This window comes from Amborella trichopoda, chromosome 12 (genome assembly GCF_054954075.1).
Source record: "Amborella trichopoda isolate Santa Cruz 75 chromosome 12, AtrichopodaSantaCruz75HAP2 v2.0, whole genome shotgun sequence".
NCBI lineage: Eukaryota > Viridiplantae > Streptophyta > Magnoliopsida > Amborellales > Amborellaceae > Amborella > Amborella trichopoda.
In genome coordinates, this window is record NC_142347.1 from 48,319,981 (window position 1) to 48,346,061 (window position 26,081).

Genomic DNA, 26,081 nt, shown 5'->3' on the forward strand with positions numbered 1-26,081 from the left:
ATCAAAATAGCCTTTTCCAATGTATTTTTTAACACCTTAATTCTACAACTTCATGTGGCAAACCTTATATCAACTTTTTTATATATAATTAAATTGCTCTTAAACTCACTGCTTTGATCTAATCATCTTGTCTAATAGATCTCTTTGTTCATTGGTTAATTCTATTAAATAAGGTATTTTCAAAGCTTAATTTTTAAATTGTTTTACTAGAATGAAAATATTATGTTTGAAAATTAGGATCAAATATATGCCTCTTAACACAAGTTTTTTAAGATGCATTCCATTACATCATCGTAAAATCGTTACATAAACTCACTGCCTTTATTTAATATTTCAAAAGTATAAAAAGGTCAATAGAGGGAAACTCCATGAAGGCTTCCCTCTCTAGCTTGAAGAATGAATTTTATTAGCTCATGGGTTATGAATGAGAGAGAGAGAGAGAGAGAGAGAGAGAGAGAGGTTTTCCTGTTCTCATTGGATCCTACACTTTAGAGAGAGAGAGAGATAGAGAGAGGCTTTCATGTTCTCATTGGATCTTACATTTTTTCATTTTTCCAAAGTATTTTGATATAATGAAAGGCAACCTAGGAAAAAGTTAAGGAATGTGTGGGAGGTGAGAACCAATTCTCTACTTCCAAAAAGGGATGATTTTCATATAAAATCCCAATGCACTTCTATCCTCATAAACAATTCCTTGGTTTGGGTGTGGATAAAGCAAATCCATTGTATATCAAGGTCCAAAACATGAAATTCGGCCTTTAATTTCAAAAATATTAAAATCCTTTAGTTTCAAAAACATCAAATATCATTACAATTATGAGATATATGCAATGATTTGTACATAAGGGTGACAATCATCTCAAGTACGAGATCCAGCAGGGAGCCGGGGGTTTAACATTAATTGTGCTAGAAGTCTGGAAAAGAGATTTACATTGACAAGTAAGGTCACAATCATCTTGAGTCGTCTCATGTGAAAAAAGATCTAGGTAAAAAAAAGACAATGATCTCACGTCATTAGATGTGAAATTTAATACGCACCTCAAGATAATACCATTAATTGTGTTGAAATTTCAATAATTTTTTTTTCTATATTTTTGTGCCAAAAAATGGCACATACCTTTTGTAATTCCAGATCTAACAGCTTGGTGTGTTCATAACCTCTGTGTAGAAATTAATATTACTATTTTATAGACGTGGCAAATTACAATGTACCATGTCCATACAAACTATTTGCCTTTAAAATAGAAAATTTATGGTAAATTGCAATTGGGAGTTCATTAAATTTATGGAACTTATATTGGATTAGCATTTTGAAACTTGGAACCCTATGATTATGTGAGAACATGCCCCATTATCGGTTCTGACTGAGAACTGGGCTGCCAATTATTCTCATTTTGGATCAAGTGATTACAATCTAGATTGGCATTTTTTAAAAACAGTGATTTCGATAAATGATTTCATTCCAGTGTTAGACAATACTTTTATGCTATTGCACTAGTCCTTAACAATTTTTATACTATATATATCCTATTGCACTAGTCCTTAGATGGAACGACATTTGATATCTCTTTGGTTTAAGACATATTTATTTTTATTTAAATTTTGGATCTCTTTGGTCCATTTTCACAATTTTTAATTCCTCCCGTACCCTTACCTTCGACCTTTTTGCAAGGGGGAGAGAGAGAAGGAGAGATTGTGGAGCTGCCAATTATATCAGCAGTGATTGTGGACATGACAATTAATAACCTTGTAAAAATTTTGCTTGTTCCTCTTCAAAATGTTAATGGATTTTTTCGTTGGTAAGTTTTCTTGCCATTTTCCTGATAATAAGGGGTCTAGATTTTGCAAGATTGAAACCTGTGACATTGATGTTGAGGATTGATGTCTTGTATTATAAGGAACTAGATCTACCAAGGTGGAGTCAAAAAGACGACTCGGAAGGGCCATTGAAAGCCCAAAAGGCCGAAGGCCCGTAGGGCTGAGACTTAATATATCCGTATAAGGGTATTTCGGTAATTTATACCATATATCTGAAACTTCATATATGTTCTTACGATTGGAGGTTTATCTAGGGTTAAAGGAAAAACGCATATTGCTATGTAATCAGAGAGGCGGGAGGAAGAGAGTTTTTTTTTGTAACCCTATTCTCCATTGCCAGTAAAAAAGTTCTCATCTCTCGTGGACGTAGGCACATTGCCGAATCACGTACATCATTGCATTGTGGTTGGTTGTCTTTTTTTTTTTGTGTTTGTTTATTCTTTCTAGTTTTCATGGATTGCTTTTCGTTTCTACCATTGATACAAAATTTATTAGGTCAATACTGGAGTTTGTAAAGTCGATTCTGATTTTTCAGAGCTTATAGCTTAGCCTCCATGCTTAATGTTTCCAGTTCTCTGTTAAAGGAAACATATAGCTAAGGAGAGACAGAAGCTTCATTGAATTCCAAGGCAAGCATTCGCATCTTGTAGAAATTATTTTGTTCTCAAAAGTTACATGCACATGAAGTCATGCACTTAGCTTGAAAAAGAGAGAGAAAAGTTAGATGCACATGTTGAAAGACCAAAATAATCACTTCATATTTGATGAAACATATGCAATATCCTTTCTCGAGTCAGTATTTCTAGCAGGGATATGGGATGCTTAAGAGAAAATATAAAATAAGATTGTTAATCTTGTTACAAAGTGATCACACATGCACCGTGGCCGCCAGATCCGAAATTGACCCACTAACGTTGAGCATATTCAAAGTTAAAAAAAAAAACAAAAATTGAAACCATGAAGATAAATAATATACCCTTGTCCACATGATTTCACATCGCATAACAAAAGTAATATAACCTTTTTGTTACTAAATGATTTAAGGGTATACAATCCCCCAGTAACTAATGCAAACAATTTTATTGTATACAAATCACTTAAGTAAACAACGTGGTTTCTAGTTTGTCGCATGAGTTCAATGTCACTCTTTGTGTGATCATGAAGGGCCTAGGGTCGTTGAAAGTCATCTCTGCATGTACTTACATGCACGAGAGATAAACATTAGAGGTGGCAATGGGCCGGGTGGCCTAGCCCTTAAAAAGCAAGGTTGGGCAATCACGACCAGAGGTTAGGGCTGGGTTGGGCCTGACTATGGCTTGTCCGACCTGGCCCTCCTTTCTTTGTTTTTTATTTTAACTTTTGTTTGATTTTATTTACCCTGACCTAGCCCAATACAGCTAGGGTTGAGTTGGGCCTGGGCCAACCCTATGAGAACTAGGGCCCGGCTAGGGTCAGGCCCGGTCCGTTGCCACCCCTAATAAATATAAATCAATTGAAATCCAATTATCATGGGGGAGCTCTTTATATGTCTCCTTCACATAATTTATGCATTGAATGGTTGAAAGTAAGCTATCACTCATTAATTATGACATTACAAATTATTTTGAGCACGCAACTAGCCGTTTGATCAAAGTTGAGATGCCTACAAATCACCAAACAAATGTAAAATATACGTATGGTGACATATAGAAAGGCTTTCCATTGTTGATGGGGAATTTTTTTGTAGAAATATTTCTCTTTTGGCTCAGGAAAAAGGTTAACCATATTTTTTTTTAAAAAAAAAATTAATTTTGTTGAAAATTCATTTGATTACTTTGAAAGTACCCTCAAAATTCCACCAAACAATCATGAGTCAGAATAGTGGAAAAAAGAGCAAAATGTTAAGTAGTTGATAAATTAATTGTATTTAGTGGAAAAAAGAGTAAAATGTTAAAGGAAAATAAGCTTGCAACTTTAAAATGTATAACTACGGATGCACCTCAAAAATCCATGGAAAAAGTTGTTTTAATGTTGAAAAACCTTCAGATTGATCGACATCGAGATGCATGAATATGAAAAATACAAAGATTTTGAGACTCAGAAATAATGCATCTTGCAATATATTATCTAGACCGTCCATTTTCAAAATTTTCATATGTTTATAGATCTACTTGATTTTAACCACTTTTGGAATTTAAAATTTTATAATTAGATATAAAAGTAGATCTTGAGATAATCCTAAGAATATTTTACATCAAAATTATATGTTATGATAAAATTTGACGGTGCACCTTAATTGGATTGTTTAAGGTTGCAACCTTATGGAAACCACACCCTATAATAAATAGTTGATAAATTAGGTGTATTTTTGGTAAGTTTTTTGGAAATATATGTAACTCTCCTCTCATTCAAATTCAGAATTTCCCAATTTGGATGGGGAATCAGTAGGAGCCAACTTATTATGAATTTAACGACTCGTTCAGTTCTACCGGTGAACCAAGCAAGTATGTTAGGAGACAAGGTGACTCGGATTGGCATAGAATCGCCCAATCCCTTCATATTTTATTCTTTATTTTTTATTTCTCAAAATTGAAATTATTATTTAATTATTCTTTTGGGTTGATTTTCATATTGGAGAGCCATTCCGATTACTGTTTTGGATCGCTGGTTCGTCAAACTAAACTAGAATTTGGAAGGCCGATTCATCCAACTCATCCAATATTTAAAACAGTAGACTCAAATATCAAATTATTTTAGTATTGTTTACAAAGAGACCATTTATCTTTTGCACATAGAGGTGACAATAATTCTTGTCTTTTAAATATCAAAATGGGTGGTTGTAAGAGTGTCATTGAATAGACATAAACTTCATGACTCACCCTAAGGTATCCAATTTAACATCTAAGAAGTAAGAATGATCGTGACCTCAATGCATCAAAGATAAAAGGTTTGGTTTCTATAAGGTTGCAACTTTAAACAATCCAAATAAAACGCACCTCCAAATTTTATCGTAATATGTAACTTTAGTGTAAAGAATTCTTTGGATTATCAGAAAATCCAATTTTGTCTCTAATTATAAAATTTTAAACTCTAAAAATAGTTAAAATCAAGTAAATCTATAAACATATGAAAATCTTGAACATAAACGGTCTAGATAATATATTACAAAATGCGCTATCTCTATGACTCAAAATTTTCTCTTTTTTTCATATTCATATATATCAATGTACGACACGATCAATTATAGGATTTTTCAACAATAAAAAAATATTTTCTAATGAATTTTTGAGTCGTTGTAATTCTACATTTTAAGGTTGATAAATCGTCTCTTTCTAGACAATCCCATTGGGGTAATAACACAAAAGTTTCCTGCGTTTCTTACTATAACAAGTCTAATCGCTGCGTTTCTGAATTAACAGAAAGAGATCTACAAATTTCTCAAAGAGGAGGCGGCTCCCTATTAAGCTTTCAAGCCTCCATCGAGTTACAGTCTCTCTGTAAAAGCGTCTCTCTCTTCGTCTGAAGCTTTACCTCGCCCAGTCTACAGGTACCTGTATCTCTCTCTATATCTCTTTCACCTACCCTCTCTCCAATCTTTCTCCTCTCTCTCTACAAATACTATCTCTCCTATCCCTTTGAATCCTGATTTATCTTATCTTTGTCATCTTGGCCTTTTAATTTTGGAGGAACAGCATGCACGAGTTCAATGGTGTTCAAATTAGGAGATCTGTGTCTTTGATCCCTTGATTCTGTTACTTCTTTTTTATGTAATGAATAATGATTCAATCTTAATTATCGAAAGGAAAAAAAATTAATGAATCAATCTTAGGGTTCCTTTGCATTTGTTCTTTTGATTCTTGCATACAGTGAAGTTCCTTTATTCCCTCATGTCCATTATCATGCGATAGTAATGCAATTGATCGATTCTGTTCTGTTCATTTTCTGGTTATTATTTTGAGGAAAAATTCATCAAATTAACTACTTCTGTACTTGTTTTATCTTTTTTGATTTGGAGTTAACTACTACTATTCTGGTCTGTTGATTTTTTTTTTTTTTCCTTTTTTTTCCTGGCTCGGTGATTACGGGTTTTTTCATGTTGATTTACTGAGTAAATTATATCTGTGTATTGTATTTGTAGCCATTGAGGGAATTTCAGGGAAGTTTTATCATTTTCAGTAAATGTAGAAAATGGTCAGGCACTTTCTTCTTCCCGAAAGGAGCAGTACTTCAATGGATCTAATTCTAGAAACACCAACTTCAGAAACACATTTTCTTGTGCATCAAAATTTGTTATCTTTCACCATTTAGGTATTATCCCGTGAAAATCTCATTATTATACCGATGAGAACCCCATCATATAGTTACCAAACCATTTTGAGGCTTGTGTAAAGCCTTCATTATAGCATGTTTTAGGACCATATTTAACATTTTTTTGCCTCCTCTCTTGTGGTTTATACTCTTGTTTCCCATCAAATCCTCTTATATGACCTGACTATGTTATCTTCTCTAGTACTTAGGGTTAGGTTTTAGGGTCAGAGCCATTGCGGCGTAGAGTAAAGAATTGCTTCGATGGGGAAGAAGTGAGGCTAAATGTTTTTTTATTCGTGTAGTAAATAATTTATAATGATCATGTTAAAATTTGAGCCTACACATTGAAATATGGAAGAAATTATGTATCATTATTTTCTCAATCAAGTTTGTGCGTAGTGAGGTGGAAATCCATGTTTTATGGAGTTTTTGATTGGGAAACCAATATATTTGATCTGACTAGGGAAGAAGAAGCTGGGAGCTTAGATCTCATTGAAGAGATTTCTTCTTAGGGCTTCTGCTTACTTGGACAACTTAGAGTGGAAACATGCATTACTGAAATTCGCCTACTCAGAAAAAAAAAGAAGAACATTAAGACGGAGAAAAGTGGTCTGTATTTTATGTTTGTTCAACTATGCATGAGAGTTCCCCCCCCCCCCCTTTTTTAGGTTATTTAAGTGATCTGAACTCTTTTCGTGGCTTGGGGAAAGGGTGATCCTGATATAGGAGTTCGAAAATTAGCACGTGTGAACTTGTTGATGCAATAAACATGTTTCCTCATTATTTCTGTTTTGTCTTGTGAATTTCAAAATCACTTGATTAAATGATTTGTATTTGACTAATGTACTCATTAGATGGCTTAGAACTATGTAATAGTACAACTGCATAGAGAACATGATTTGTGGTCTTCTAAGAATTTGGTGAGTGGATATGTATTTGGTAATTGCTACTTGTACTCATACTCCAAGTTTGGTTTCATAGAATGGATGAGTGCTGTTCTATCCAGCTTATCGATGGAGATGGTGTCTTTAATGAGTCTGATCTTGATGATTATATGAAAGCTGTCAAGCTGGGCGATTGTGGTCTTTCCTATGCGGTTGTCTCAATAATGGGCCCTCAAAGTAGTGGTATGTGAATTTGTTGTTGTTTCACTGTTTACCTTTATGATTACAATATGGTTGAAATACTGCCACTATCCTAACAATGGAGTATTTTTTGTAACGTCTAAGGGTGGCATTTGAATACTGCTATTAAACTAAATGTTCTTGTTTTGCTGTTGACAATTTATGATTATAATGTGAAAAATAGTAGATGTAAAAAATAGTGGATATTTTTGTGCATGGTTATAGCGGAAATTCCTTAGGGAAAAGCCATCCACAGAGAATTTTGAGTGGCAGGATTTGATATGCTTGATTGTCATGGGGAATTTAAAATAGGCCAATTTTTTTAATGTGATATGTTTGTTTCCTTAATTAACTGATTCTCATGGACTTGGTGGTTGTTTCCTTCTCTTTTTAGAACTGTGATTTTCTGTCATCGTGTTTAGTTAATGATTTTTTAGCAACCATTCCTGAGAATTGTACTTTGTATAACTTTGTTCATTCTATCACCTATAAAGCAAGATGCAACTTGTACTCATTTCTTGTGTAAGTAAAAGGGTAATCTTTAGTTTTTTTTTTTTTTTTTTGGTGTTCGTCTTTTGTAGCAGTTCTTTGATGCTGATGCCTTCTGATTTTAATTTTTCAAGTCTTTTCTGCGCTTTTTGACATTTGAAATATGATAGATGATAAAAAAAAAACAAAAGGAAAAGAACTGAAATGGTTTTTTTACAATTTCATTATTTCTTGTGCTCTTTTAACATGTGAAATCTTATTTTCGACAATTTTAAGTAAGTTATGTTCTTATATTTAACTTCAGGAATGCATTAAAGAGATGACATTCTTGCACACACGCGCACGCGGGGAGGAGTGAGGGATTATTGTGTGAGAAGGCTTTTACGAATATACAAAGTTGTATTTGACAATGTTCAGGAAGTGTTCCACATCTTAACACTGTCAAATTCAACTGTAGGACTTTATTCTGATCCACATACAAAGTACTACTTTCTGATCAACATCAATGCTCAGAAAGTTAAGGCTCTTCTTTAAATTTGTGAATGTATCTATTGTTGTGGATGTGGTTTGTACCTTGCTGGAGGTAAAGAGCAGTCATGGTGAATTACAAAGCTATTGTCTTTTAGAGTTCTTTTGTTATAGTAATAGCATTTTTGTTACAATAGTGATTTATCTTCTTCTTGAACAGGTAAAAGCACATTGTTGAACCATCTTTTTGGTACAAACTTCAGAGAAATGGATGCTTTTAAAGGAAGGTGGGTTTCTCATTTATTTTTATCATGTTCCATCTTAAGCTTATAAAAATTGTATTTAGTATGATGCATGGAATGCAAACATGTGGTTTATCAATATATACATTTTATCCACTCACTTATTTTTTTCCAGGAGTCAAACTACCAAAGGGATTTGGGCAGCGAAATGTGTTGGTATTGAACCTTGCACAATTGTCATGGATTTGGAGGGTACTGATGGGAGAGAAAGAGGAGAGGTGAAGCACCGTACATTGTTATTCTTCCTGAGAAATACTCTTTGAAAAATTCATCGTCCTCTGTTATAATGGTGTTGCTTCCATAGCTGCAACAATGAACTTATGTCAATTTTGCTTCAGAAATGAAATATGTGACATACTCTTGTAACTCAAAAGAAGTGTTTTATTTGGCTATGGATATGGGTGTTAGTTTCTGACATGGCGACCTTAGAAAATAGATGCTTTGATGTGCCTGCAAGAAAAAACAATTATTACAAGTAATTGAAGAAGAATGAACTAAGAATAATACCCGAGGAATTCAAATGTCTGGGTAACCAAAGGTAATTATGTTTTTTTGAGAGACTGGTGCTATGGAACCATCTTATAGCATGAAGTTATGATTTGGAATATTAACCTATTTTACTGGGTGTGATGTCCAATCACCCAAGAAGATACCTCTTACCAAAAAGAACGCAATAATACGTCGTTGAAGTACTAAAATTAAGCATGCATTATACCTAAGGTATAAAGGGTTAATGTAGAATATGAATTCCTAGTATATCATCTGGTAATTTGTTAATCTCTGTTGGCTTATAGTTATTTCTTTTGTAAAGTTTTTTAGTGATGAACAAATTAACAAATTGTATTCTGATTTTCCTCAAAAAAAATAAAAAACAAGTTGTATTCTGACCTTCCGAATCATAGGGTCCAATTTGTTTACTCGTCTGCTTTAATGGAAGCAATCCCCGAAGTGGACTGTAAAACAGAATATGGTACTGATCACTTGGCTTTCATTTTTACACATTGGGTAGTGTTAGAAGAGCACTAATTATTCATGTAAGAGTTCATTATCTGGTGCAGTGTAGGCATGTGCTATTTGATAAAATTCTAATCACTTTGATAAAATTTACTGGCGTAGTGCTATTTGCAATCTTTACCGGTTCTTATGAAATTCTAATCACTTGAAGTTTGGAGTGTCCAATCTTTTCTTTAAGGCACACTTAATAAAAGTACTAGAAATCTAATTCGCAGAAAATAAATGGACCAAAATACTCACAAAACTTTCGAGGTATTTTTTTTTGTGAATTATTTTTTGTCAATTTATTTTTTGTGAATTAATTTTTAATATTTTTATTAGGTGCGCCTATTTTTCAAGGGTAGATGCTCCAAATATCAAGTGATTTGGATTTTTAAAAAGAATTAAAATTTAAAGATGAAACACGTTTGTGATCATTGGATCAGCATATATTCAATCTGGGTCATTGGGCGTATATTATTGCATCAGCCCATTGGCTGACATGATCTTTTCCGTATATATTAAACAGCCCTCTTAATATTTCTTTTTCTTTTTTGGCCGGATCAGTGGGTGTGCTATCCACCCCACCAATCCAGTGTTTTAAAACATCAAGCATTTAATATTACAATCTCTGATGATTACTTGTCAGTTTACTTGCCGAACTGCTATATAAATATTATTTATTGACATAAATGTCAAAGTTAGTCATGAACCAACTTTGGTTCTCCTGAATTGTCGATAGAAGGATTTCACTAATGTGCTTGTGAAATTCATAGTCATTGTCTCAGAATATTTTTCTTTCTGTTGAAAGTTTGGCAACTACTATCTGTGTTCTGATAATTCTTTGTGGGATGGCAATGATATAGTGTTCTCTATCTTTTCAGGATGATACTGCTTTTGAGAAGCAGAGTGCTCTTTTTGCTTTGGCAGTTTCTGATATTGTACTGATAAACATGTGAGTCTTGTAAATCTTTATATGATTGAGCTTTCTCATACTTATTTTTCCATATAGTCATCATGTATCTGGCTACAAATTGGATTCCGGAAATGTGAGTGCTTCATATGAATTACTCCTTGTGGCAAATGTTGATAAATAGGTGGTGTCATGATATTGGTCGTGAGCAGGCTGCAAACAAACCACTTCTAAAGACCGTATTCCAGGTAATTCTTTTGTTTTTTTCCTGATAAGTAGAAATTTAGGCATTTCTATATTGCCAAGTCTTCAATGGTTAAGAAACCTGATGAAAAAAATAATAATAATAACTCTCCTTTTATTGTTGAAAACAAAAATTCTCTTTCCTTGAATAGATTTGTTTGGCATCTGTTGCTGAATGGTTCTCTGTTTGCCAGGTCATGATGCGTTTATTTAGTCCGCGTAGAACAACATTGCTATTTGTTATTCGTGACAAGACAAAGGTATGTAGTTTCAACATTTATATGCCATTTGTACTTTCCAATGGACGAGTTTTCCCATGCTTCATGTAGTTTTATAAGTATTTATTTAGTGTTTCATGTTGCATATAGACACCGTTAGAGCATTTGGAACCAGTTCTCAGGGAAGACATACAGAAGGTACCTTTTCCACATTTATCTAAAATATTTTGTTATTGACTTCCATCTTTCAACTGACACTTCCCTAATTGTTTTCCTTACAGATATGGGATACCGTTTCTAAACCCCAAGCTCATAAGGAAACTCCACTTAGTGAATTCTTTAATGTGAGTGGATGCCTATTAGTCTACTCTTTTGTTGCATCTATGTCCTTGTATGATTGTAACAGCAAATGATATTTAGGTGGAAGTCACTGCTCTGTCCAGCTTCGAAGAGAAGGAAGAACAATTTAAGGAGCAGGTATCTTGCAACTATTACATTAATATTGTATTCTATGTAGCGATCTGCTAGAGTTTCTTCACTTAATGGGCATAAGTACTTCTTGGATCATGGGTTATTCTTGATTGGTTTGTAAAGATGCCAAAATTATCATCTACAAATTAGAATGATAAGAGGGAGATTAATCATGATCCTTGGTAGCAGCTTTTGCCTGTAAATTTATTGTTTAAACTCTAAGTATGCTATTGTTAGCAATATGGCTTGGGTCAAGATAGTACAGGCTGGGTTTTCATAGCACAACATCTCAAGTTCCATTCCTATGTTACCGTGTCAAAAAAAAAAAAAACTCCAGGTACTATTGTAATGATTCTGTTATTTTATGCCTTGTAAAGGTTGCATCTCTAAGGCAGCCGTTTTTCCACTCCATTGCTCCTGGAGGACTTGCTGGTGACAGAAGAGGTGTTATTCCTGCCTCTGGATTTGCCTTTAGTGCTCAGCAGATATGGAAAGTTATTCGAGAGAACAAAGACCTAGATCTACCTGCTCATAAGGTAATGTAATTCACATCTTCTTTTCTTAATGCTATCTGCAGATAATCATAAACCCTTTGAAATTGTCTTCTGGGGTGATACTATCAATTTACAATGTTGTCATTTAGGTCATGGTTGCTACAGTTCGCTGTGAAGAGATTGCAAATGAAAAGCTTGGCCGTTTAACTGCTGATGAGGTATTGAGCATTAATTCCCTGGACTTGTTCTCTTGGTAGTATTTCATGTAGCAACTATGAAATTTGCAGTTACATGATTTCCTACTCTGGATGCACCTTTAGGGCTGGCTTAATCTGGAGGAAGCTGTGCAGTCTGGTCCAGTATCCGGCTTCGGCAAAATACTTAGCTCTATTTTGGATACATATTTCCAAGAGTACGCCAGTTCCCTTTTCCGTAATTTCCTCTGTATCAAACTACTTCCCTTAACAATGGCGATTGCTGTTTTTATTTTGACAGTGAACAACCTAAAAACTTGCTGAGGCACTATTACATTTCGTTTATATGTCCCTAAATATAACATTTCTATCATAGTGTTTGTCCAGTCTATGGCATAATGCACACAAAAGAGTTATCCCGGGGCAACTTGGAAATTCAAAATCTCATTTGCACCATAATGGGGGCTCGGGTAGAGGGTGAACAGCTAGAGGAGAGTCTTGAGTAAGGATTAATATGGAAGTCTGGATGTAAGGAGTGCTCATGAAAGAAACAGGAAGGGGCTTGGACTTTCATTGTTTAGGGGTTAAGCTTTAACATTGCGGATGCTTATAAACAATCAAACAAAAAAAATAAAAAAAAGAAGAAGTTGGGGGGATGCTAGCAAGATTAGTTCTTAGACAGCATTGACTGTGGGACTGATAAGTATAGCTCTTGATTTTCAAGTTTAGCATACGTATTGAGGCTTCAGGCTTAATGGTTAGATAAGGAATGTTATGAACTGAAAGGTGGGTTGGGTTTATTGGACTGTGGTTTAAGGGTGCTCTAAGGGATGGGAAGTTTGACAATCTGAATTGGCTCAAAGTATTCATTATCCAGACTATCCCATGTTCGGCTTTGATAGGACCATTTGGATGGGGGGGGTTTTTGGGGTGTTTTCTATCAGAGTCGATCTATTCCATCACCATGTGCGAATGATTGATTAGTTCAGCTGCACTTATAGACGTCTGCACTGCCTTTCTTAGGAAAGCTCGTCTCAATTTTTACTCACTTTCTACTCATTCAAATTTCCTATGTCTCCCTTTTTTTTTTAAGTTTATTATGCAAGTTCCTCCCTGAAGTGGTTGATTGGCTATATTCTGACACTTCTTTTATTAGTTTTACAAAAAGATGTAGATGTCAACAATTTATTTTGGTTTTCTATGGGATAGTTTGATGCTCGAAATAGTGATCGAATAACTTCTACACCTCGAGCATTTATTTATTCTCGGTTGAATTTTTTTTTTATTAACATTCTTCCAACAGATACGACATGGAAGCTATTTACTTTGATGAGGGTGTAAGGTCGTCAAAGCGACAACAGCTAGAGTCTAAAGCATTGCATGTAAGTTAACTTTTTTTTTTTTTCTTGATGTTCATCCTTTGATGGAAAATTCTTCGTTGATGCTGCGTTCTAATTTTGCATGGTGTAGCAAACCACAAATTACAAAAATACTTAATGAAGGAATGCTCTTTTGGCAAATCTTTTGGAAAGTCAGAAATTTTTTGTCTCTTTTGATGAGAAATTGAAGTTGTACGTGAGCGCATCATTAGTTTGAAATTTGCATTAGTTAGGATATAAGCTCATAAATTCAGGAAAAAAAAAGGACATAGGCTCCTCATACATGCCTTCTCATGAATTTTATTTTGCCTTTTATAGCTTGTGCATCCTGCTTACCAAGCCATGTTGGGACATCTCCGCACCAGAACTCTAGAAAAATTTAAAGATGTTTTAGAACAGTCACTCAAGAGAGGTGAAGAGTTTGCTTCATCTGTTAGTGATTGTACCAAGTCTGCTATGCTTGAGTTTGATCAGGGATGTGCAGGTGAATTTAGAATCTTTTTTTATTGCTAATTCTCATACTGCTTTACAATGCAACCTCTAGTACTTGTGCCCTCGAAATTTTTCTTTCTTGCTCTCTATATCACTTAAGGCTACTTCTGCTTTCTTGTAGTGTTTGTGTGTGCATGGCTGCACAGCATGTGTGCTTGTCACTTTTAGTGATCCATAAGTACAGTATCAACAATTTTTTTTTTTTCTTTTCCTAGGTATCTGTTGACTTTGGGAAATGAATCTCACTTTTGCTATGGAATTTATTCTCATGGTTTTCAGTGCCTTTTTTTTATCAAGTGTATGATGGTGTTTAAATTGCCCTGTATCATGTGTTGCTTCCAGATGTGGCTATTAAGCAAGCTAACTGGGAGTCTTCCAAATTCCGTGAAAAGCTTCGACGTGATATTGAAGCACATGTAGCATCCGTTCGAGCTGCCAAACTGTCAGAAATTACAGCACTTCATGAGGTAGCCATTTGGAGTTAAGCAAGATAGATACTTTCTTACGCTATTACATTTCCTTGTGATTTCATTTCCCATACTAAATCATAGGACAATTGAGGTTCATCCATCCATCCATTCATCCACCAATGCCATCCATCCATCCCTTCCATCTGTCCATCGATGTTTTCATCTATGGATGGACAGACGTCATTAATGACTGAATGAATGCAGAATGGATATAGATTGATAGCAGCTAGGACGGTTTGTAATACTCAAGAATATACTACGGACATTTCTAGGGTGGTCTTGCTAGACCGCCCTACTAATATCATGTTGCACCTATAACATAGTTAGGGGGACTTCTTTGATCTGAAAATCTTTAGACTGATTCGCTTCATGAACAATTTCAAAGGAGAAAAGGATATATAAAATGAAAAAGGTTTCGAACTCTTGAAACCCTTGATCTGGTTGTCCCTCAAATGGACGACAGATATATAACAAGCAAAAAGGTTCTGAACTCTTGGAAACCATAGATCTGGTTGTCCCACAAATGGACAACCAGATCAATCTTTGAGGGGGATCTGATCTGGGGCTTTCTTGATCTCCAAATCATTTTCTTTTTAAATTGCTCTCAGGGATGAGTAGGATGATCTGAAACTTTTCAGATAAAAGATCCAAGTATTATTTTTGTGCTGTGGAGCATGTGTTGATGGCAGTGTTCGCAAAATCGAACTGGAACAGTTAACCGGACATAGGCCTGGAAGCAGTTTAACTGGCCTAACCGGTAAACCGGCCAATTCAACCATTCTAACTAGGCAAGTCCCGGGCAGTCAAAAAAGTATTGAAAAAAAATTAAAAAAATACAAAAAAATCTAATAAAATATGAATAGCATATAAAGAATGATTAAAACAAAACACATTCAAATGAAGTTGAAAATTAATGAAAAGAATGGATTTTAACCCATTTTATATTTTCCAAGGGCTATTTTTACAATTTTCTAAAAAAGATGGGAAAATATAAAAGTGAGTATTAATGACAAAATTTTTTTTTAATCTTTACCATAATGTAAAGAATATTTAAAAATGCATTGCAAATCAAATTCCTTATTTTTGAGAATTTATATATATGTTTTTGAATTTTTTTAAAAAAATACCGGTTGATCACCCTAACTGCCCAAAACCGGAACCGGCTGGTTTCGATCTAACCGGGCGGTCGGCGGTTAGATCGGCCGATTTTGCGAACAATGGTTGATGGTAGTCTAGCAAGACCACCAATTCTTTTCCCTTATATTATTTCACCCTTTCTGATTACGTCATGGTTTGGTGATGTTCTGTTCTACAGAAGCGAATTACTGAAGCCCTAGCTGAACCTGTGGAATCACTACTCGAAGCTGCTGGTCAAGATACATGGGCATCAATACGGAAGCTCCTTAAACGTGAGACTGAGGCAGCTGTATCAGAATTTTCGGCTGCTATTACTGGTTTTGAAGTAGAAAAAGCAACTGTGGATAAAATGGTGGCCGATCTTGTTGTGTTTGGGAGAAGTGTGGTCGAGAAGAAAGCCAGGGAGGAAGCTGGAAAGGTTCTCATGCGCATGAAGGATAGGTAAGAAACTGATTCAATTTGCCCTTTGTTTTACATTGGCTCCTTTTTTGTTCTTTTCTAATTAAAAATTCAATGTGGTTACTCATTTAATGAGTTTTCTATTGTTTGACAGGTTTACAACAGTGTTCAGTCATGATAGTGACTCGATGCCTAGAGTTTGGACGGGGAAGGAAGATATTCGGAAGATCACCAAGGATGCTCGTTCTTCGGTATTTAGTTTTCTTGAAGTTTTGAAATTTGTTTTACAGTTTTCTTGAAGTTTTGAAATTTGTTTTACATATGAAATGCTGAATTATACTTTTGGCAGCAATGTTGATTAAAGGATAAGAGGATATATATTTCTAGGCGTTGCTAATTGCTTTGTAAATTTCTGGCTATATTTTCTTTGATTTCCTTGTGCTCACTGTAGGGACAGCTATTTAAATTCTTGGGTCTGGTTTTAATTCTTTTTTGCTCTCCAATCTTCTTGAGATGACTAAACTCTGATTTGTTAACTCACAATTTCTAGTGCACCATTTGATTTCCAGGCCAAACTGCAATTGGACCTATTTGAAATTGTCACTTGCAATTTGACCTCAAGATTTGTTTATTTTCAAATTTTGTTTATTTTCAAAATTGAAATGATTTGCAATTGCCATTGCACTCCCAAATTGATTTTCTTTGCAAAACTAACTCAAGTTGTTTTTGGAAAAATTCGAATTCTCTCTCTCACACCACCACCACCACCACGACCATCTTGCATAACAGAATAACAAATTATAATGTTAATTGAAACAATAAGTAATTGGCAACTGATCATATTGCTATTTGGTCAATTACAAATGGGGGAAGAAAAAAACTCTATTAGACCAAATTTTGAAATCAAATGATGTCCAAATGTTATGTCTTGGCCCTAATATTCTATGTACTTGTCTCCATTCTCCACAATTGTTCTTAGAAATGGACATCACACCATAATCATTTCAAATGTTAATAAAGCACCTCAAGGTATTTTGGAGATTAGTGTAACGTACTTCCAATAATTTTAAACTCGAAATTGTGAACCGCCTAAATCATTTTTCATTTCCAACCCTCCAGCTTAATGTTATCCTCTTCACCGACTTTTTCATTGTTTTCACCAATAAAAAGAAAACTTTTCCATTGTTTTCTCCAAGCTCTTGACTATTTTTGGCACGTTATGAAGGATGCAAAGACAGAAACTAACAGTTGCTCGCATTTCAGTCCCTGAAGCTTCTATCTGTAATGGCTGCTATACGTATGGATGAGAAACCAGATAAGATTGGGAATACGTTGTCATCCTCTCTTATGGATGGTTCCAGTGCCGCTGTTTCTAGCAAGGACAGGAGTATCACATCTGCAGATCCACTTGCTTCAAGCACATGGGAAGAGGTACTTACAGAAGCTTAATCATTTTTGCTTCAAACTCTCTCTCTCTCTCTCTCTCTCTCATACACCCATACACACACACACAAACACACACTTTTCTACCCAAGACACGAATGAATTCATTTGAGATTCATCTATTTGTTTATTTTGTTCATTTTGTTTCTTTGACCAGGTACCTCCAACTAGTACATTAATAACTCCTGTCCAGTGCAAGTCTTTGTGGAGGCAGTTGAATACAGAGACAGAATACACAGTTACTCAAGCTATTGCTGCACAGGCATGTTTCCTTCTAGGAATTACGCATCCCATTCATTGTTTTATTTTAAATTGAACATTCGTCCCTATATCTTAAGAAATTTTTAGTGGTTTTGATAAAAGGAGATTTTTTTACTGATAAGTTCAGAGCTCTGCAAACCTCTGTCAATATGTTTAGTATCTGTATTATAACTATTGATTTTTTAGTAGATGTTTGAGAGTCTGGTCTGAAGTAATGTCCCCTTTCAAGGAAACAATGGGAGTAAACATCCTGATCTGCAACAGTTCTAGTGATGATTGTCTAAGTTACCTGAGAATAATTAAAAAAAAAAGGGGTGAAAGCAGAACAGAATATTTATCTTACCCAATAAAGCTGAACTTCTTTTGCTCCTTGTATAATTTTCAGTGATTGTTCTTACAAAAGTTTTATCTGCAATGACAAAACTATGGACTCTCTCTCTCTCTCTCTCTCTCTCTCTCTCTCATGCGCGTGCGCATGCACACAAAACATGTGTGTGTGTATGACTTTATTAGTTCCTGTTTTAATATTATATTATTTTAATGCTCTTAACATTTTCAGGAAGCTAGTAGGCGTAGTAACAACTGGTTACCTCCTCCATGGGCGATTGTTGCCATGGTTGTCCTTGGCTTCAACGAATTTATGACACTATTGAGGTAATTACTGGACATGAAACTCCCAACATTCTCATCACCTTTCAGAAAGATTTTTTGCTTCTGATAATAATCGTGTGTATATATATCACATTTATTCTTCTGTGAGATGTGCTATTTCTCAAACTCACTAAATGGTATTTCATGTTCTGATGAATAGGAATCCCCTTTACTTGGGAGTGCTTTTGATTGTTTTCTTATTGGCCAAAGCTTTATGGATTCAGCTTGACATTCCTGGGGAATTCCGAAATGGCATTGTGAGTAGTACTCTCTCTCTCTCCCCCAACCCTTCGGCCCGCCCCTATCTTTTCTCTCTCTCTCGCACGCACGCACACACATGTGATGATAAGCAAGCTACATTGGAGATCCCTACCCCCATAATCAGTGATATCCCTTAGTTGAGATTTTGTTCGGGGATGCCATATCTAAGTTTTATATGTGCTTTGAGTGGTTTCAGCTCCCTGGGCTTCTCTCAATTTCTACAAGGCTTTTCCCCACCATCATGAACATTCTAAAGAGGCTGGCAGATCAGGGCCACAAAGATCCTGAACACCCAAGACCGCCTCTTAACTCGACGAGTTTTAGGAATGGGACATATGATACGCCTATGGCAGATTTTGCAGCAGATTCATCATCATCATCTTCTTCACTGTCATCTTCATTATCGCGATTATCATCATCAAGAGGTAACCTAGAGTACTCAGCTTCTTTGAAGCACAGGCAAGTAGGCAATAATTCATCGGAGGTGGAATATTCTTGAATTGGCCATATTTTCAAAGTGAATATCATGATTTAGGGTGGATGTAATAGATGATTCATGCTTATATCATATATATTATAGTGATGAGCAATAGTTTTGTTGAGTGTGAGGTGGTGCGTTGAAAGTTTTCTATGTTTGGAGAGGTGAGGAGAATAATAATATTTTCCTTGTACTCTGAGATGCATTGAGAGCATCAATTTATTTATTTTTATTTTTTTCCTATTCCTGGTGGATCTGTTTGGGCTCTGACTCAAGAATTGCTCGCTGCTGCAAGGACTCAACTTTGGTGCTCTGCCCCATTGGTGGAGTGTCTTCTAAAGCATGATATAAGGTGTTGGCCTTCGGGTAAAGTTTGTAATTGTCAAATATTAGTAGATACCTTTGTTTTGTATGGATGGTTCTCATCTTGATTGGCACGAATGGAAATATTTCTTTCTACTGAACTGCTCATTCTTGAGAAATTAGCATGAATGGAAGTATTTCCTTTGGCATTGGACTGTTTATTATAAGTGGCTAAAAATTTCTTCACTTTCTTTGATCCATAATTTTTCTCCTTTCTTTACCCAAATCCTCCATAAGTTAATCATTCCTAGCACTACCCTTTGCAAAGCATGCTTAATTTTGCCCTAGTAAGTCCAATACATAGCTTGGGTACAATAACAGGCTTCTGACTAGAAATAAACAGAATGGCCTATGGGATCTCTAGGGTGCGCGGTGCGCCCCAACTTATATGTCGAGGAAAGGAAGGGGATTCGCTTCGAATCGAAGGAAAACCATCAGAGAGGGTCTCCCAAGAGTGTGTTTGATTTTGTCGATGCCTTTTCACCATAAAAGCCGGTTTCACAGGAGTCACCAGCATATCGGATTTACATGTAAACATGGCCACAATCTCCGACATGGGTGGCCTGAGGCTGGAATCTGGTTGAAGACATAATAGAGCCACATGAATTATTTGCATAAAATCTTTTTCTTCAAACCCATCAGCCTTCAACTTTGGATCGATTAGATCAAGAATCCTCAATCTCTCATGTAGCTTCCATACCTACCAAAAAATAAAAATCATTCAAAGAGAACAAACTTGTCTTGCATCATGTAATGAACATCCATTTTAAAAAAATAATAATTTGGAACTAACATGGAAGGTTCTTTCCCCGTATGTTCATTAGACATTTAGTCCAAACTACTAACATTGGTATAAGAATGAAGGTAATTATCATTATAGTTTTCCATCAAAATATATATATTTTCTCAAGATTCACAAGGAAAACCAGGAAAAGATTGTAGCTATAGGACGATTTGACCACAATAGCGCACAAAAAATAAAGTGGAAATTTAGGTAAACTCTAGAAAATGAAGAGGCAACTCATATTCAGTAGACATGATGCCTATAAAATACCAATTATATTAGAAAAGGAAAAAGCTTATATAAGGTTGCAACCTTCAAATGTAGAATTACATATGCACTTCAAAATTCCATCGGAAAATATTATTTTAATATTGAAAAACCCTCTAATTGATCATCTTGATATCGAGATATATGAATTTGAAAAAAAAAAGATTTTGCGTCTCAGAAATAGTGCATCTTGCAACATATTATCTAGACCTGTCCATTTTTAAGATTTTAATATGTTTATAGATCTACTTGATTTTAACCAATTTTAGATTTCAAAATTTTATAGTACGATATGAAAATAGATTTTGAGATAATCCTAATAATTTTGTATACCAAAATTACATATTATGATAAAATTTGGAGGTGCGCCATAATTGAATTGTTTAAGGTTGCAACCTTATATAAACCACACCCATTAGTAAATAGCAAGAAAAGAAAAACTGTTATCATTGATCTAAGCTAATGTACCAAGGGCACCAGAAGGTCATAAAGAGAATTTAAATGAATGCAATTTCAGATTTGTTTCCTCGTTGCTCGTGGCTCAAACTTGAAGAGAATAAAAAAAGGATTTCTGATAACTACAACCATTCAAACAGATCACCTTTGACCCAAATACTCATTTTGGTGCTTGAATGCCAGATATGCTACAGAAATGATTAAAAGAAACAAGAAAAAAGAAAAACTGATTCTATTAATGTAGAAAGAGAATTTCATAGAGGAGGGATTATACGCTTACATATTCTGGAAGATACTGTTTATCTGGTGATAAAGTGAGATCGGTGTTCTTCCTGGAACTCACTATTTCAAGTACCAGAACTCCAAAACTATAAATGTCAGCCTTCTCAGATAATTCTCCTCTAATTGCATACTCTGGAGCTGTGTATCCTCTGAAAAACAGACTTACCAAACTTTAGAGAACTAAGCAACTCTTCGTCCATGTATCCTTGTTTTATATTTGTACACGTCTTTCTGGTCCTTTATATGCTAAACAAATGAAGTACAAATATATGGATCAGAAGCAAAATAACTCACAATGTCCCTGCAAATTTTGTGCTAAGGTAAGATAGATCTTCAGGGAAGAACCTTGCCACCCCGAAATCTCCAATCCTAGGTTGGAATTTAGCATCAAGAAGAATGTTGCTCGCCTTTATGTCTCTATGAACGATTCTGAAATGTGAATCTTCATGGAGGTATTGCAGACCCCTTGCAATTCCAAGAATAATTTGGTATCGAATTTGCCAATTAAGGAATTTATCACTTTTGCCTGCTTCCAAATTCCAATAAAACGCTATAATCAGTTTCATAATCCCCGAATTCAAAAGATAATCCCAAAGTAAAACTTTTCAAAGAATATTACAAGCATCGGCAGAGTAATTACCAAACATTTTCAATGGTTTTAAGTCGGTCATTCAAAGAATGTGAAAATCATTGAGAACAATTGCAATATATTTTCATGGGTTCTTAATCAAATCATTGAAATAATATTATTAGCATTAGGAGAATAATTGGCAAAGGATTTATTTAGATGGCGCGACCATATAGAATGCGGTCTAGGCTTCCATTGCTCATGTATTCGTAGACCAGTAGTCGTTCAGGCCCATCAGAGCAACAACCGAGCAAGCGAACCAAGTTTTTGTGCTGGATGCTTGTTATCAGTCTAACCTCTGTTAAAAACTCAGATTCACCCTGTTGAGATTTGTTTAGAGACAATTTCTTTATAGCCACCTTCTGCCCATCATCTAAAACTCCCTGAACAATTCAAACCCAAAAAGAAGGAAACACAAGCAAAGAATCAAGGGAAACACCAAAGCTCAAATAACAGCATCAAAGAAAAATAAAATTTCGCTTTTCTGTATTGACTACAATTTGATATGAACGTATGAAAAATTAGCCGCTAAAATAAACTTGCAAGTTATGCATTGAAGTGATAAAAATGTATCCTTTTCACTAACTCATCGAAAAATGAACCTCAAAGACAGGACCGAATCCTCCACAACCAAGCATGTTCTCTTGTTTGAAATTGTCGGTCGCCTTCTTTAGGGTTGCATAGCTGAAGTAGCTCACCATTCGAAGGTTTCCACTAAAACAATATGCTGCTGCAGCTACAAAATTAAAATAAAAGAAGTAAAATAGAAGAAAGAGAAAACAAATTTAAGCATTACTCGTACTCTCTTCTGTGTGAGTGAGTGCACTAGCATGGTGCATGTAGAAAATTACATAGAAAGCAAGGATGAAGTTCAAAGAAATAGAAAAGACATATTCTGTGTCTGTCGTGCGCATACAAAACTAGAAAGGAAGCAAAGAATAAGTTCAACGAACAAGAAAACAATCTCTCCCTCCCTGTCTCTCATCCAATGCAATTAGTTACCTGTTGCTTGCTTTTCTGATCTCAGCTTCTTCACAAAGTCCTGGAATTTGGTGGATTTCAAGAAACAAAGAATGGAAGTGACTGATAACACCAAAAGAATCAATCCCCCAACAAAGAGAACTATTGCAGAGGTTTTCTGATGATCCCGATCCTTTGATGTGATTGATGAAGGCCCTGGTTCACCGGCTGGAGCACCACCTACATGCATGCAAGCAAGCAATTCGTCATCATCATCATTATCATCTTTGACGTCGTCTTCGTCGTTGTCTTCATTATTGCTCCTATAGTCGTTATTGTTGTTACCACTACTATTATCATTACATTTGATCTCTTAACATATCGTTGTTGTCATCATCATCATCATCCGAACCTTATTCCAACTATTTGGGGTCGGCGATACAAATCTTGTTCTGCCATTATGCTCTATCTAAAGCCATTCCCTCAGCCAGAGAATAAGTAACCATATTTCTCCTCACTACTTCCATCTATGTCCTTTTTAACATTTCGAATGCTTTCTCGAACCTTCCACACAAATCAAATCGCTCATCCTTGTAGGTGTAGTATTAGATCTACGCCGCACATGGCTAGCCTACATAAGTCTACTTTCTCTCATCTTAAATATTTTAGTAGTGCCTGTATTTTATTTAGTATACTTTACCTCTTAATGTGTGCTAAATAAAATACATACACTACTAAAATATTTATGAATAAGGATTTGCAAAATTATATCCATGAACAAAATTCATTTTTAAATAAAGTTTTTCTCCCTATTATATTCTAGATAAAAATTATCTAAGGTGGTTTATCTTGTAGCATAAGCCCAATGGCACGGATTGAAGGAAAGGATGTGATCTGGACAGTAGAGAACGGCAAGCACACTTTTCCCAATATTTTCAAAGTGTACCCATTTTTTTTCTATTTGGAGTGACTAGATGAGGTCCACTTGTTTGTCGAAACACTGGGGGGAAAGGAAGGAATCCAACACTCACGGCTCTTTGTTCATTTCGGAAGCTTTCAGTCTAAGCTTGTACTATTCCATAGCCTGACAGGCTTACATGATCAGTTTTTATAAATTCATTTACCAATGTAAAACAGCCATCTCGACATTTTGGTTAGCTCTAATAAAACATGAGTCTTGATATGACCTATGAAAGTGAGTCGAAAATAATATCATATATTAACTATGGCACGACAAAAAGATCATTCATTAATGGGTGCAGTTTGCATACGGATGCATCTGTAGGTGTAGAGGTACGGTGCACTTTCAAATTTTATCATGGTATATAATTTTGATGTAAAATGTTCTTATGATTATCTCAAAATATATTTTTATACCTAATTATAAAATTTTAAATTTCAAAATTAGTTAAAATCAAGTAGATCTATAAACATATGAAAATCTTGAAAATGAATGGTGTAGATAATATGTTGTAAAATGCATTATTTTTTCGACCAAAATCTTTTTATTTTTCATAGTCATACATCTCGATGTCGAGATGATCAATCAAAGGGTTTTTCAACATTAAAACCACTTTTTTCGATGGATTTTTTAGGGGCATCGTAGTTCTACATTATAAGGTAGCATCATTATATAAAATTTTTTCATTAATTATAGCGTGACAAAAACAAGAACATCATTCATCAATTAAGGCCAGAAGCGTTGCTTGTACTGGCATGTGATATTGCTCCACCTATCCGATCAAAATATGATGGGTGCATGTCTCAAGATGAATATAAATTACAAAGAACAATGACCGAAAATTGTGGTTCCCTCTTATGTGTATGGTTTTCCAACAATAACATGGTCAAGAAATATAAATAAAAAATAAAAAATCGAGAGAGATGTAAAATATACAGAGAGAGGTGCAAATCCTCACCTTGTTCAATAAGGGCCTCTCTCACTAAAGGGTAATTCTGATATTTCAAGAAACAACCATCATACACAACCTTACCCTCCACTTTCGGCAAACAAATCCCAAGCAAAGCATCTGCCGCCCTTTGCATACACAACCGGCAACCATCCACTGCCACGCTCCAACACTGTGCCAAACCATACACACCCGCCACGGCATCACCTCTAACCCCAAATCCCTTCTTCCCATCAACCTCTGCGACAAGCTCCGCAACCAAAGATGAAACTTTCGCCGTAAAGTTCACCGGGACTTCCTGGATTTCGCCGCATTCCGGCCCGTTCACCGGAAAAGGATTACCGGTGCCGGAAAATTTTCTATCCTGGTAAAAGAGCACGCAGTTCTCAGTGTAAACCCTAGCTTCTGATACGCCATTACAGTCGCTTAGAGCTTTGGTTTTTGCTTCACTGATACAGAGGGAGCAATTTCGAGGGTTTTGATCGCCTCTGCATTGGGCAAAACCATAGATTTTAGAGTTTTTTCCTTTGATGCAGAAGCCGCGGCTTGAGGAGTTTGTTGAGGATTCAAGGCAATCTAGAGTTTTGTTTAGGGTTTTCTGCAATGGAGGTGGGAGGGTTGTCCCATTGCATTGAAATGAGGTTAGAGGGAGAGATGAGGCTCTGGTTGTGAGAGGCATTAAGAGTAGGAGGATTGGGAGGAGGTAGAGGGAGAGATTTGAAGACATTTGGAAGCAGGATGGAGTTGCAGTAAAGAGAGGGAGAGAGAGAGAGAGATAGGGAAAGATGAAAGAGGCCCTATATTCACTTTTGAGATAGAGAATTAGAAAGAGAGTGGTTTTTTTTTTGTTGTGTAGTGAGGTTAGCTGTGTTTGTTTTGAGGGACGGAAGCATGGAATTGTTGTTGAGAGAGAGAGAGTTGGGTTTGTCTGAGGTTTGGATATGGTATTGTTGGAGGGAGACAGAGAGAGGGATGACATTGTTGTAGAGAGAGGCGAGGGGGATATGGGATTGTTGGAGAGAGAGAGAGAGGGAGAGAGATTTAAAACTTGGTTTTGATCGCCCATTGTCTCCAAGCTTTTGGCTGGTTAGAGAGAGGAGGTTTCGATTTGAACAAGGGGGAATTCCAGCTCAAATAACGCGGGTTACTCCATGTCCACTTCTGGCCTTTCTCCCTCAAAGACTGAACACCACTCTCCCTCTCTCTCGCTCTAAAACGGTGAAGTCCATCTCTCCCTCTCTCTCTCTCTAAAACGGTGAAGTCCATCTCTCCCTCTCTCTCTCTCTTAAAGAATGAAAATAGCCCCTCTCTGGTGTTTCTCTCTCTAGGCGCCAAAAACCAGCGTCGTTCTGTTGTCCTGTCCTGTCCGTTTCTAATCTTTCTCTCTCCAGGTGTGGCGACCAGTCTCTCTCCATCCGAATATCGGCCTTTCGTCGGAAGTGGCCG

General features: G+C 35.7%; 2 protein-coding genes across 3 annotated transcripts; one reads left to right on the plus strand and one right to left on the minus strand.

The window, feature by feature from the left end:
• The first annotated feature begins 5,211 nt into the window (after window positions 1-5,211).
• On the plus strand, window positions 5,212-19,497 carry LOC18435626 (protein ROOT HAIR DEFECTIVE 3 homolog 1). 2 transcript variants are annotated; one of them, XM_088853029.1, is made up of 23 exons: window positions 5,212-5,344; window positions 7,087-7,232; window positions 8,407-8,473; window positions 8,604-8,706; window positions 10,366-10,436; window positions 10,579-10,642; window positions 10,832-10,897; window positions 11,006-11,053; window positions 11,137-11,199; window positions 11,276-11,332; window positions 11,704-11,862; window positions 11,970-12,038; window positions 12,141-12,232; window positions 13,318-13,396; window positions 13,712-13,877; window positions 14,228-14,352; window positions 15,671-15,933; window positions 16,046-16,142; window positions 17,155-17,322; window positions 17,492-17,600; window positions 18,159-18,249; window positions 18,407-18,503; window positions 18,704-19,497. In XM_088853029.1, exons 2-23 carry the CDS (start codon window positions 7,088-7,090, stop codon window positions 19,004-19,006), a joined length of 2,502 nt encoding a protein of 833 aa, XP_088709155.1. In that variant the 5' UTR covers window positions 5,212-5,344; window position 7,087; the 3' UTR covers window positions 19,007-19,497. The 2 variants fall into 2 exon arrangements, 1 of the variants encoding a protein (XP_088709155.1); XR_016045418.1 differs by lacking the exon at window positions 13,712-13,877.
• On the minus strand, window positions 19,486-26,050 carry LOC18435627 (cysteine-rich receptor-like protein kinase 2). Its single transcript, XM_006845670.4, has 7 exons — window positions 24,645-26,050; window positions 22,768-22,965; window positions 22,368-22,501; window positions 21,935-22,148; window positions 21,432-21,663; window positions 21,136-21,286; window positions 19,486-20,048 (listed from the first exon to the last, which is right to left on the minus strand). The coding sequence occupies exons 1-7, from the start codon at window positions 25,699-25,701 to the stop codon at window positions 19,698-19,700; spliced, it is 2,337 nt and encodes a 778-aa protein (XP_006845733.4). The 5' UTR covers window positions 25,702-26,050; the 3' UTR covers window positions 19,486-19,697.
• Window positions 26,051-26,081: the final 31 nt, after the last annotated feature.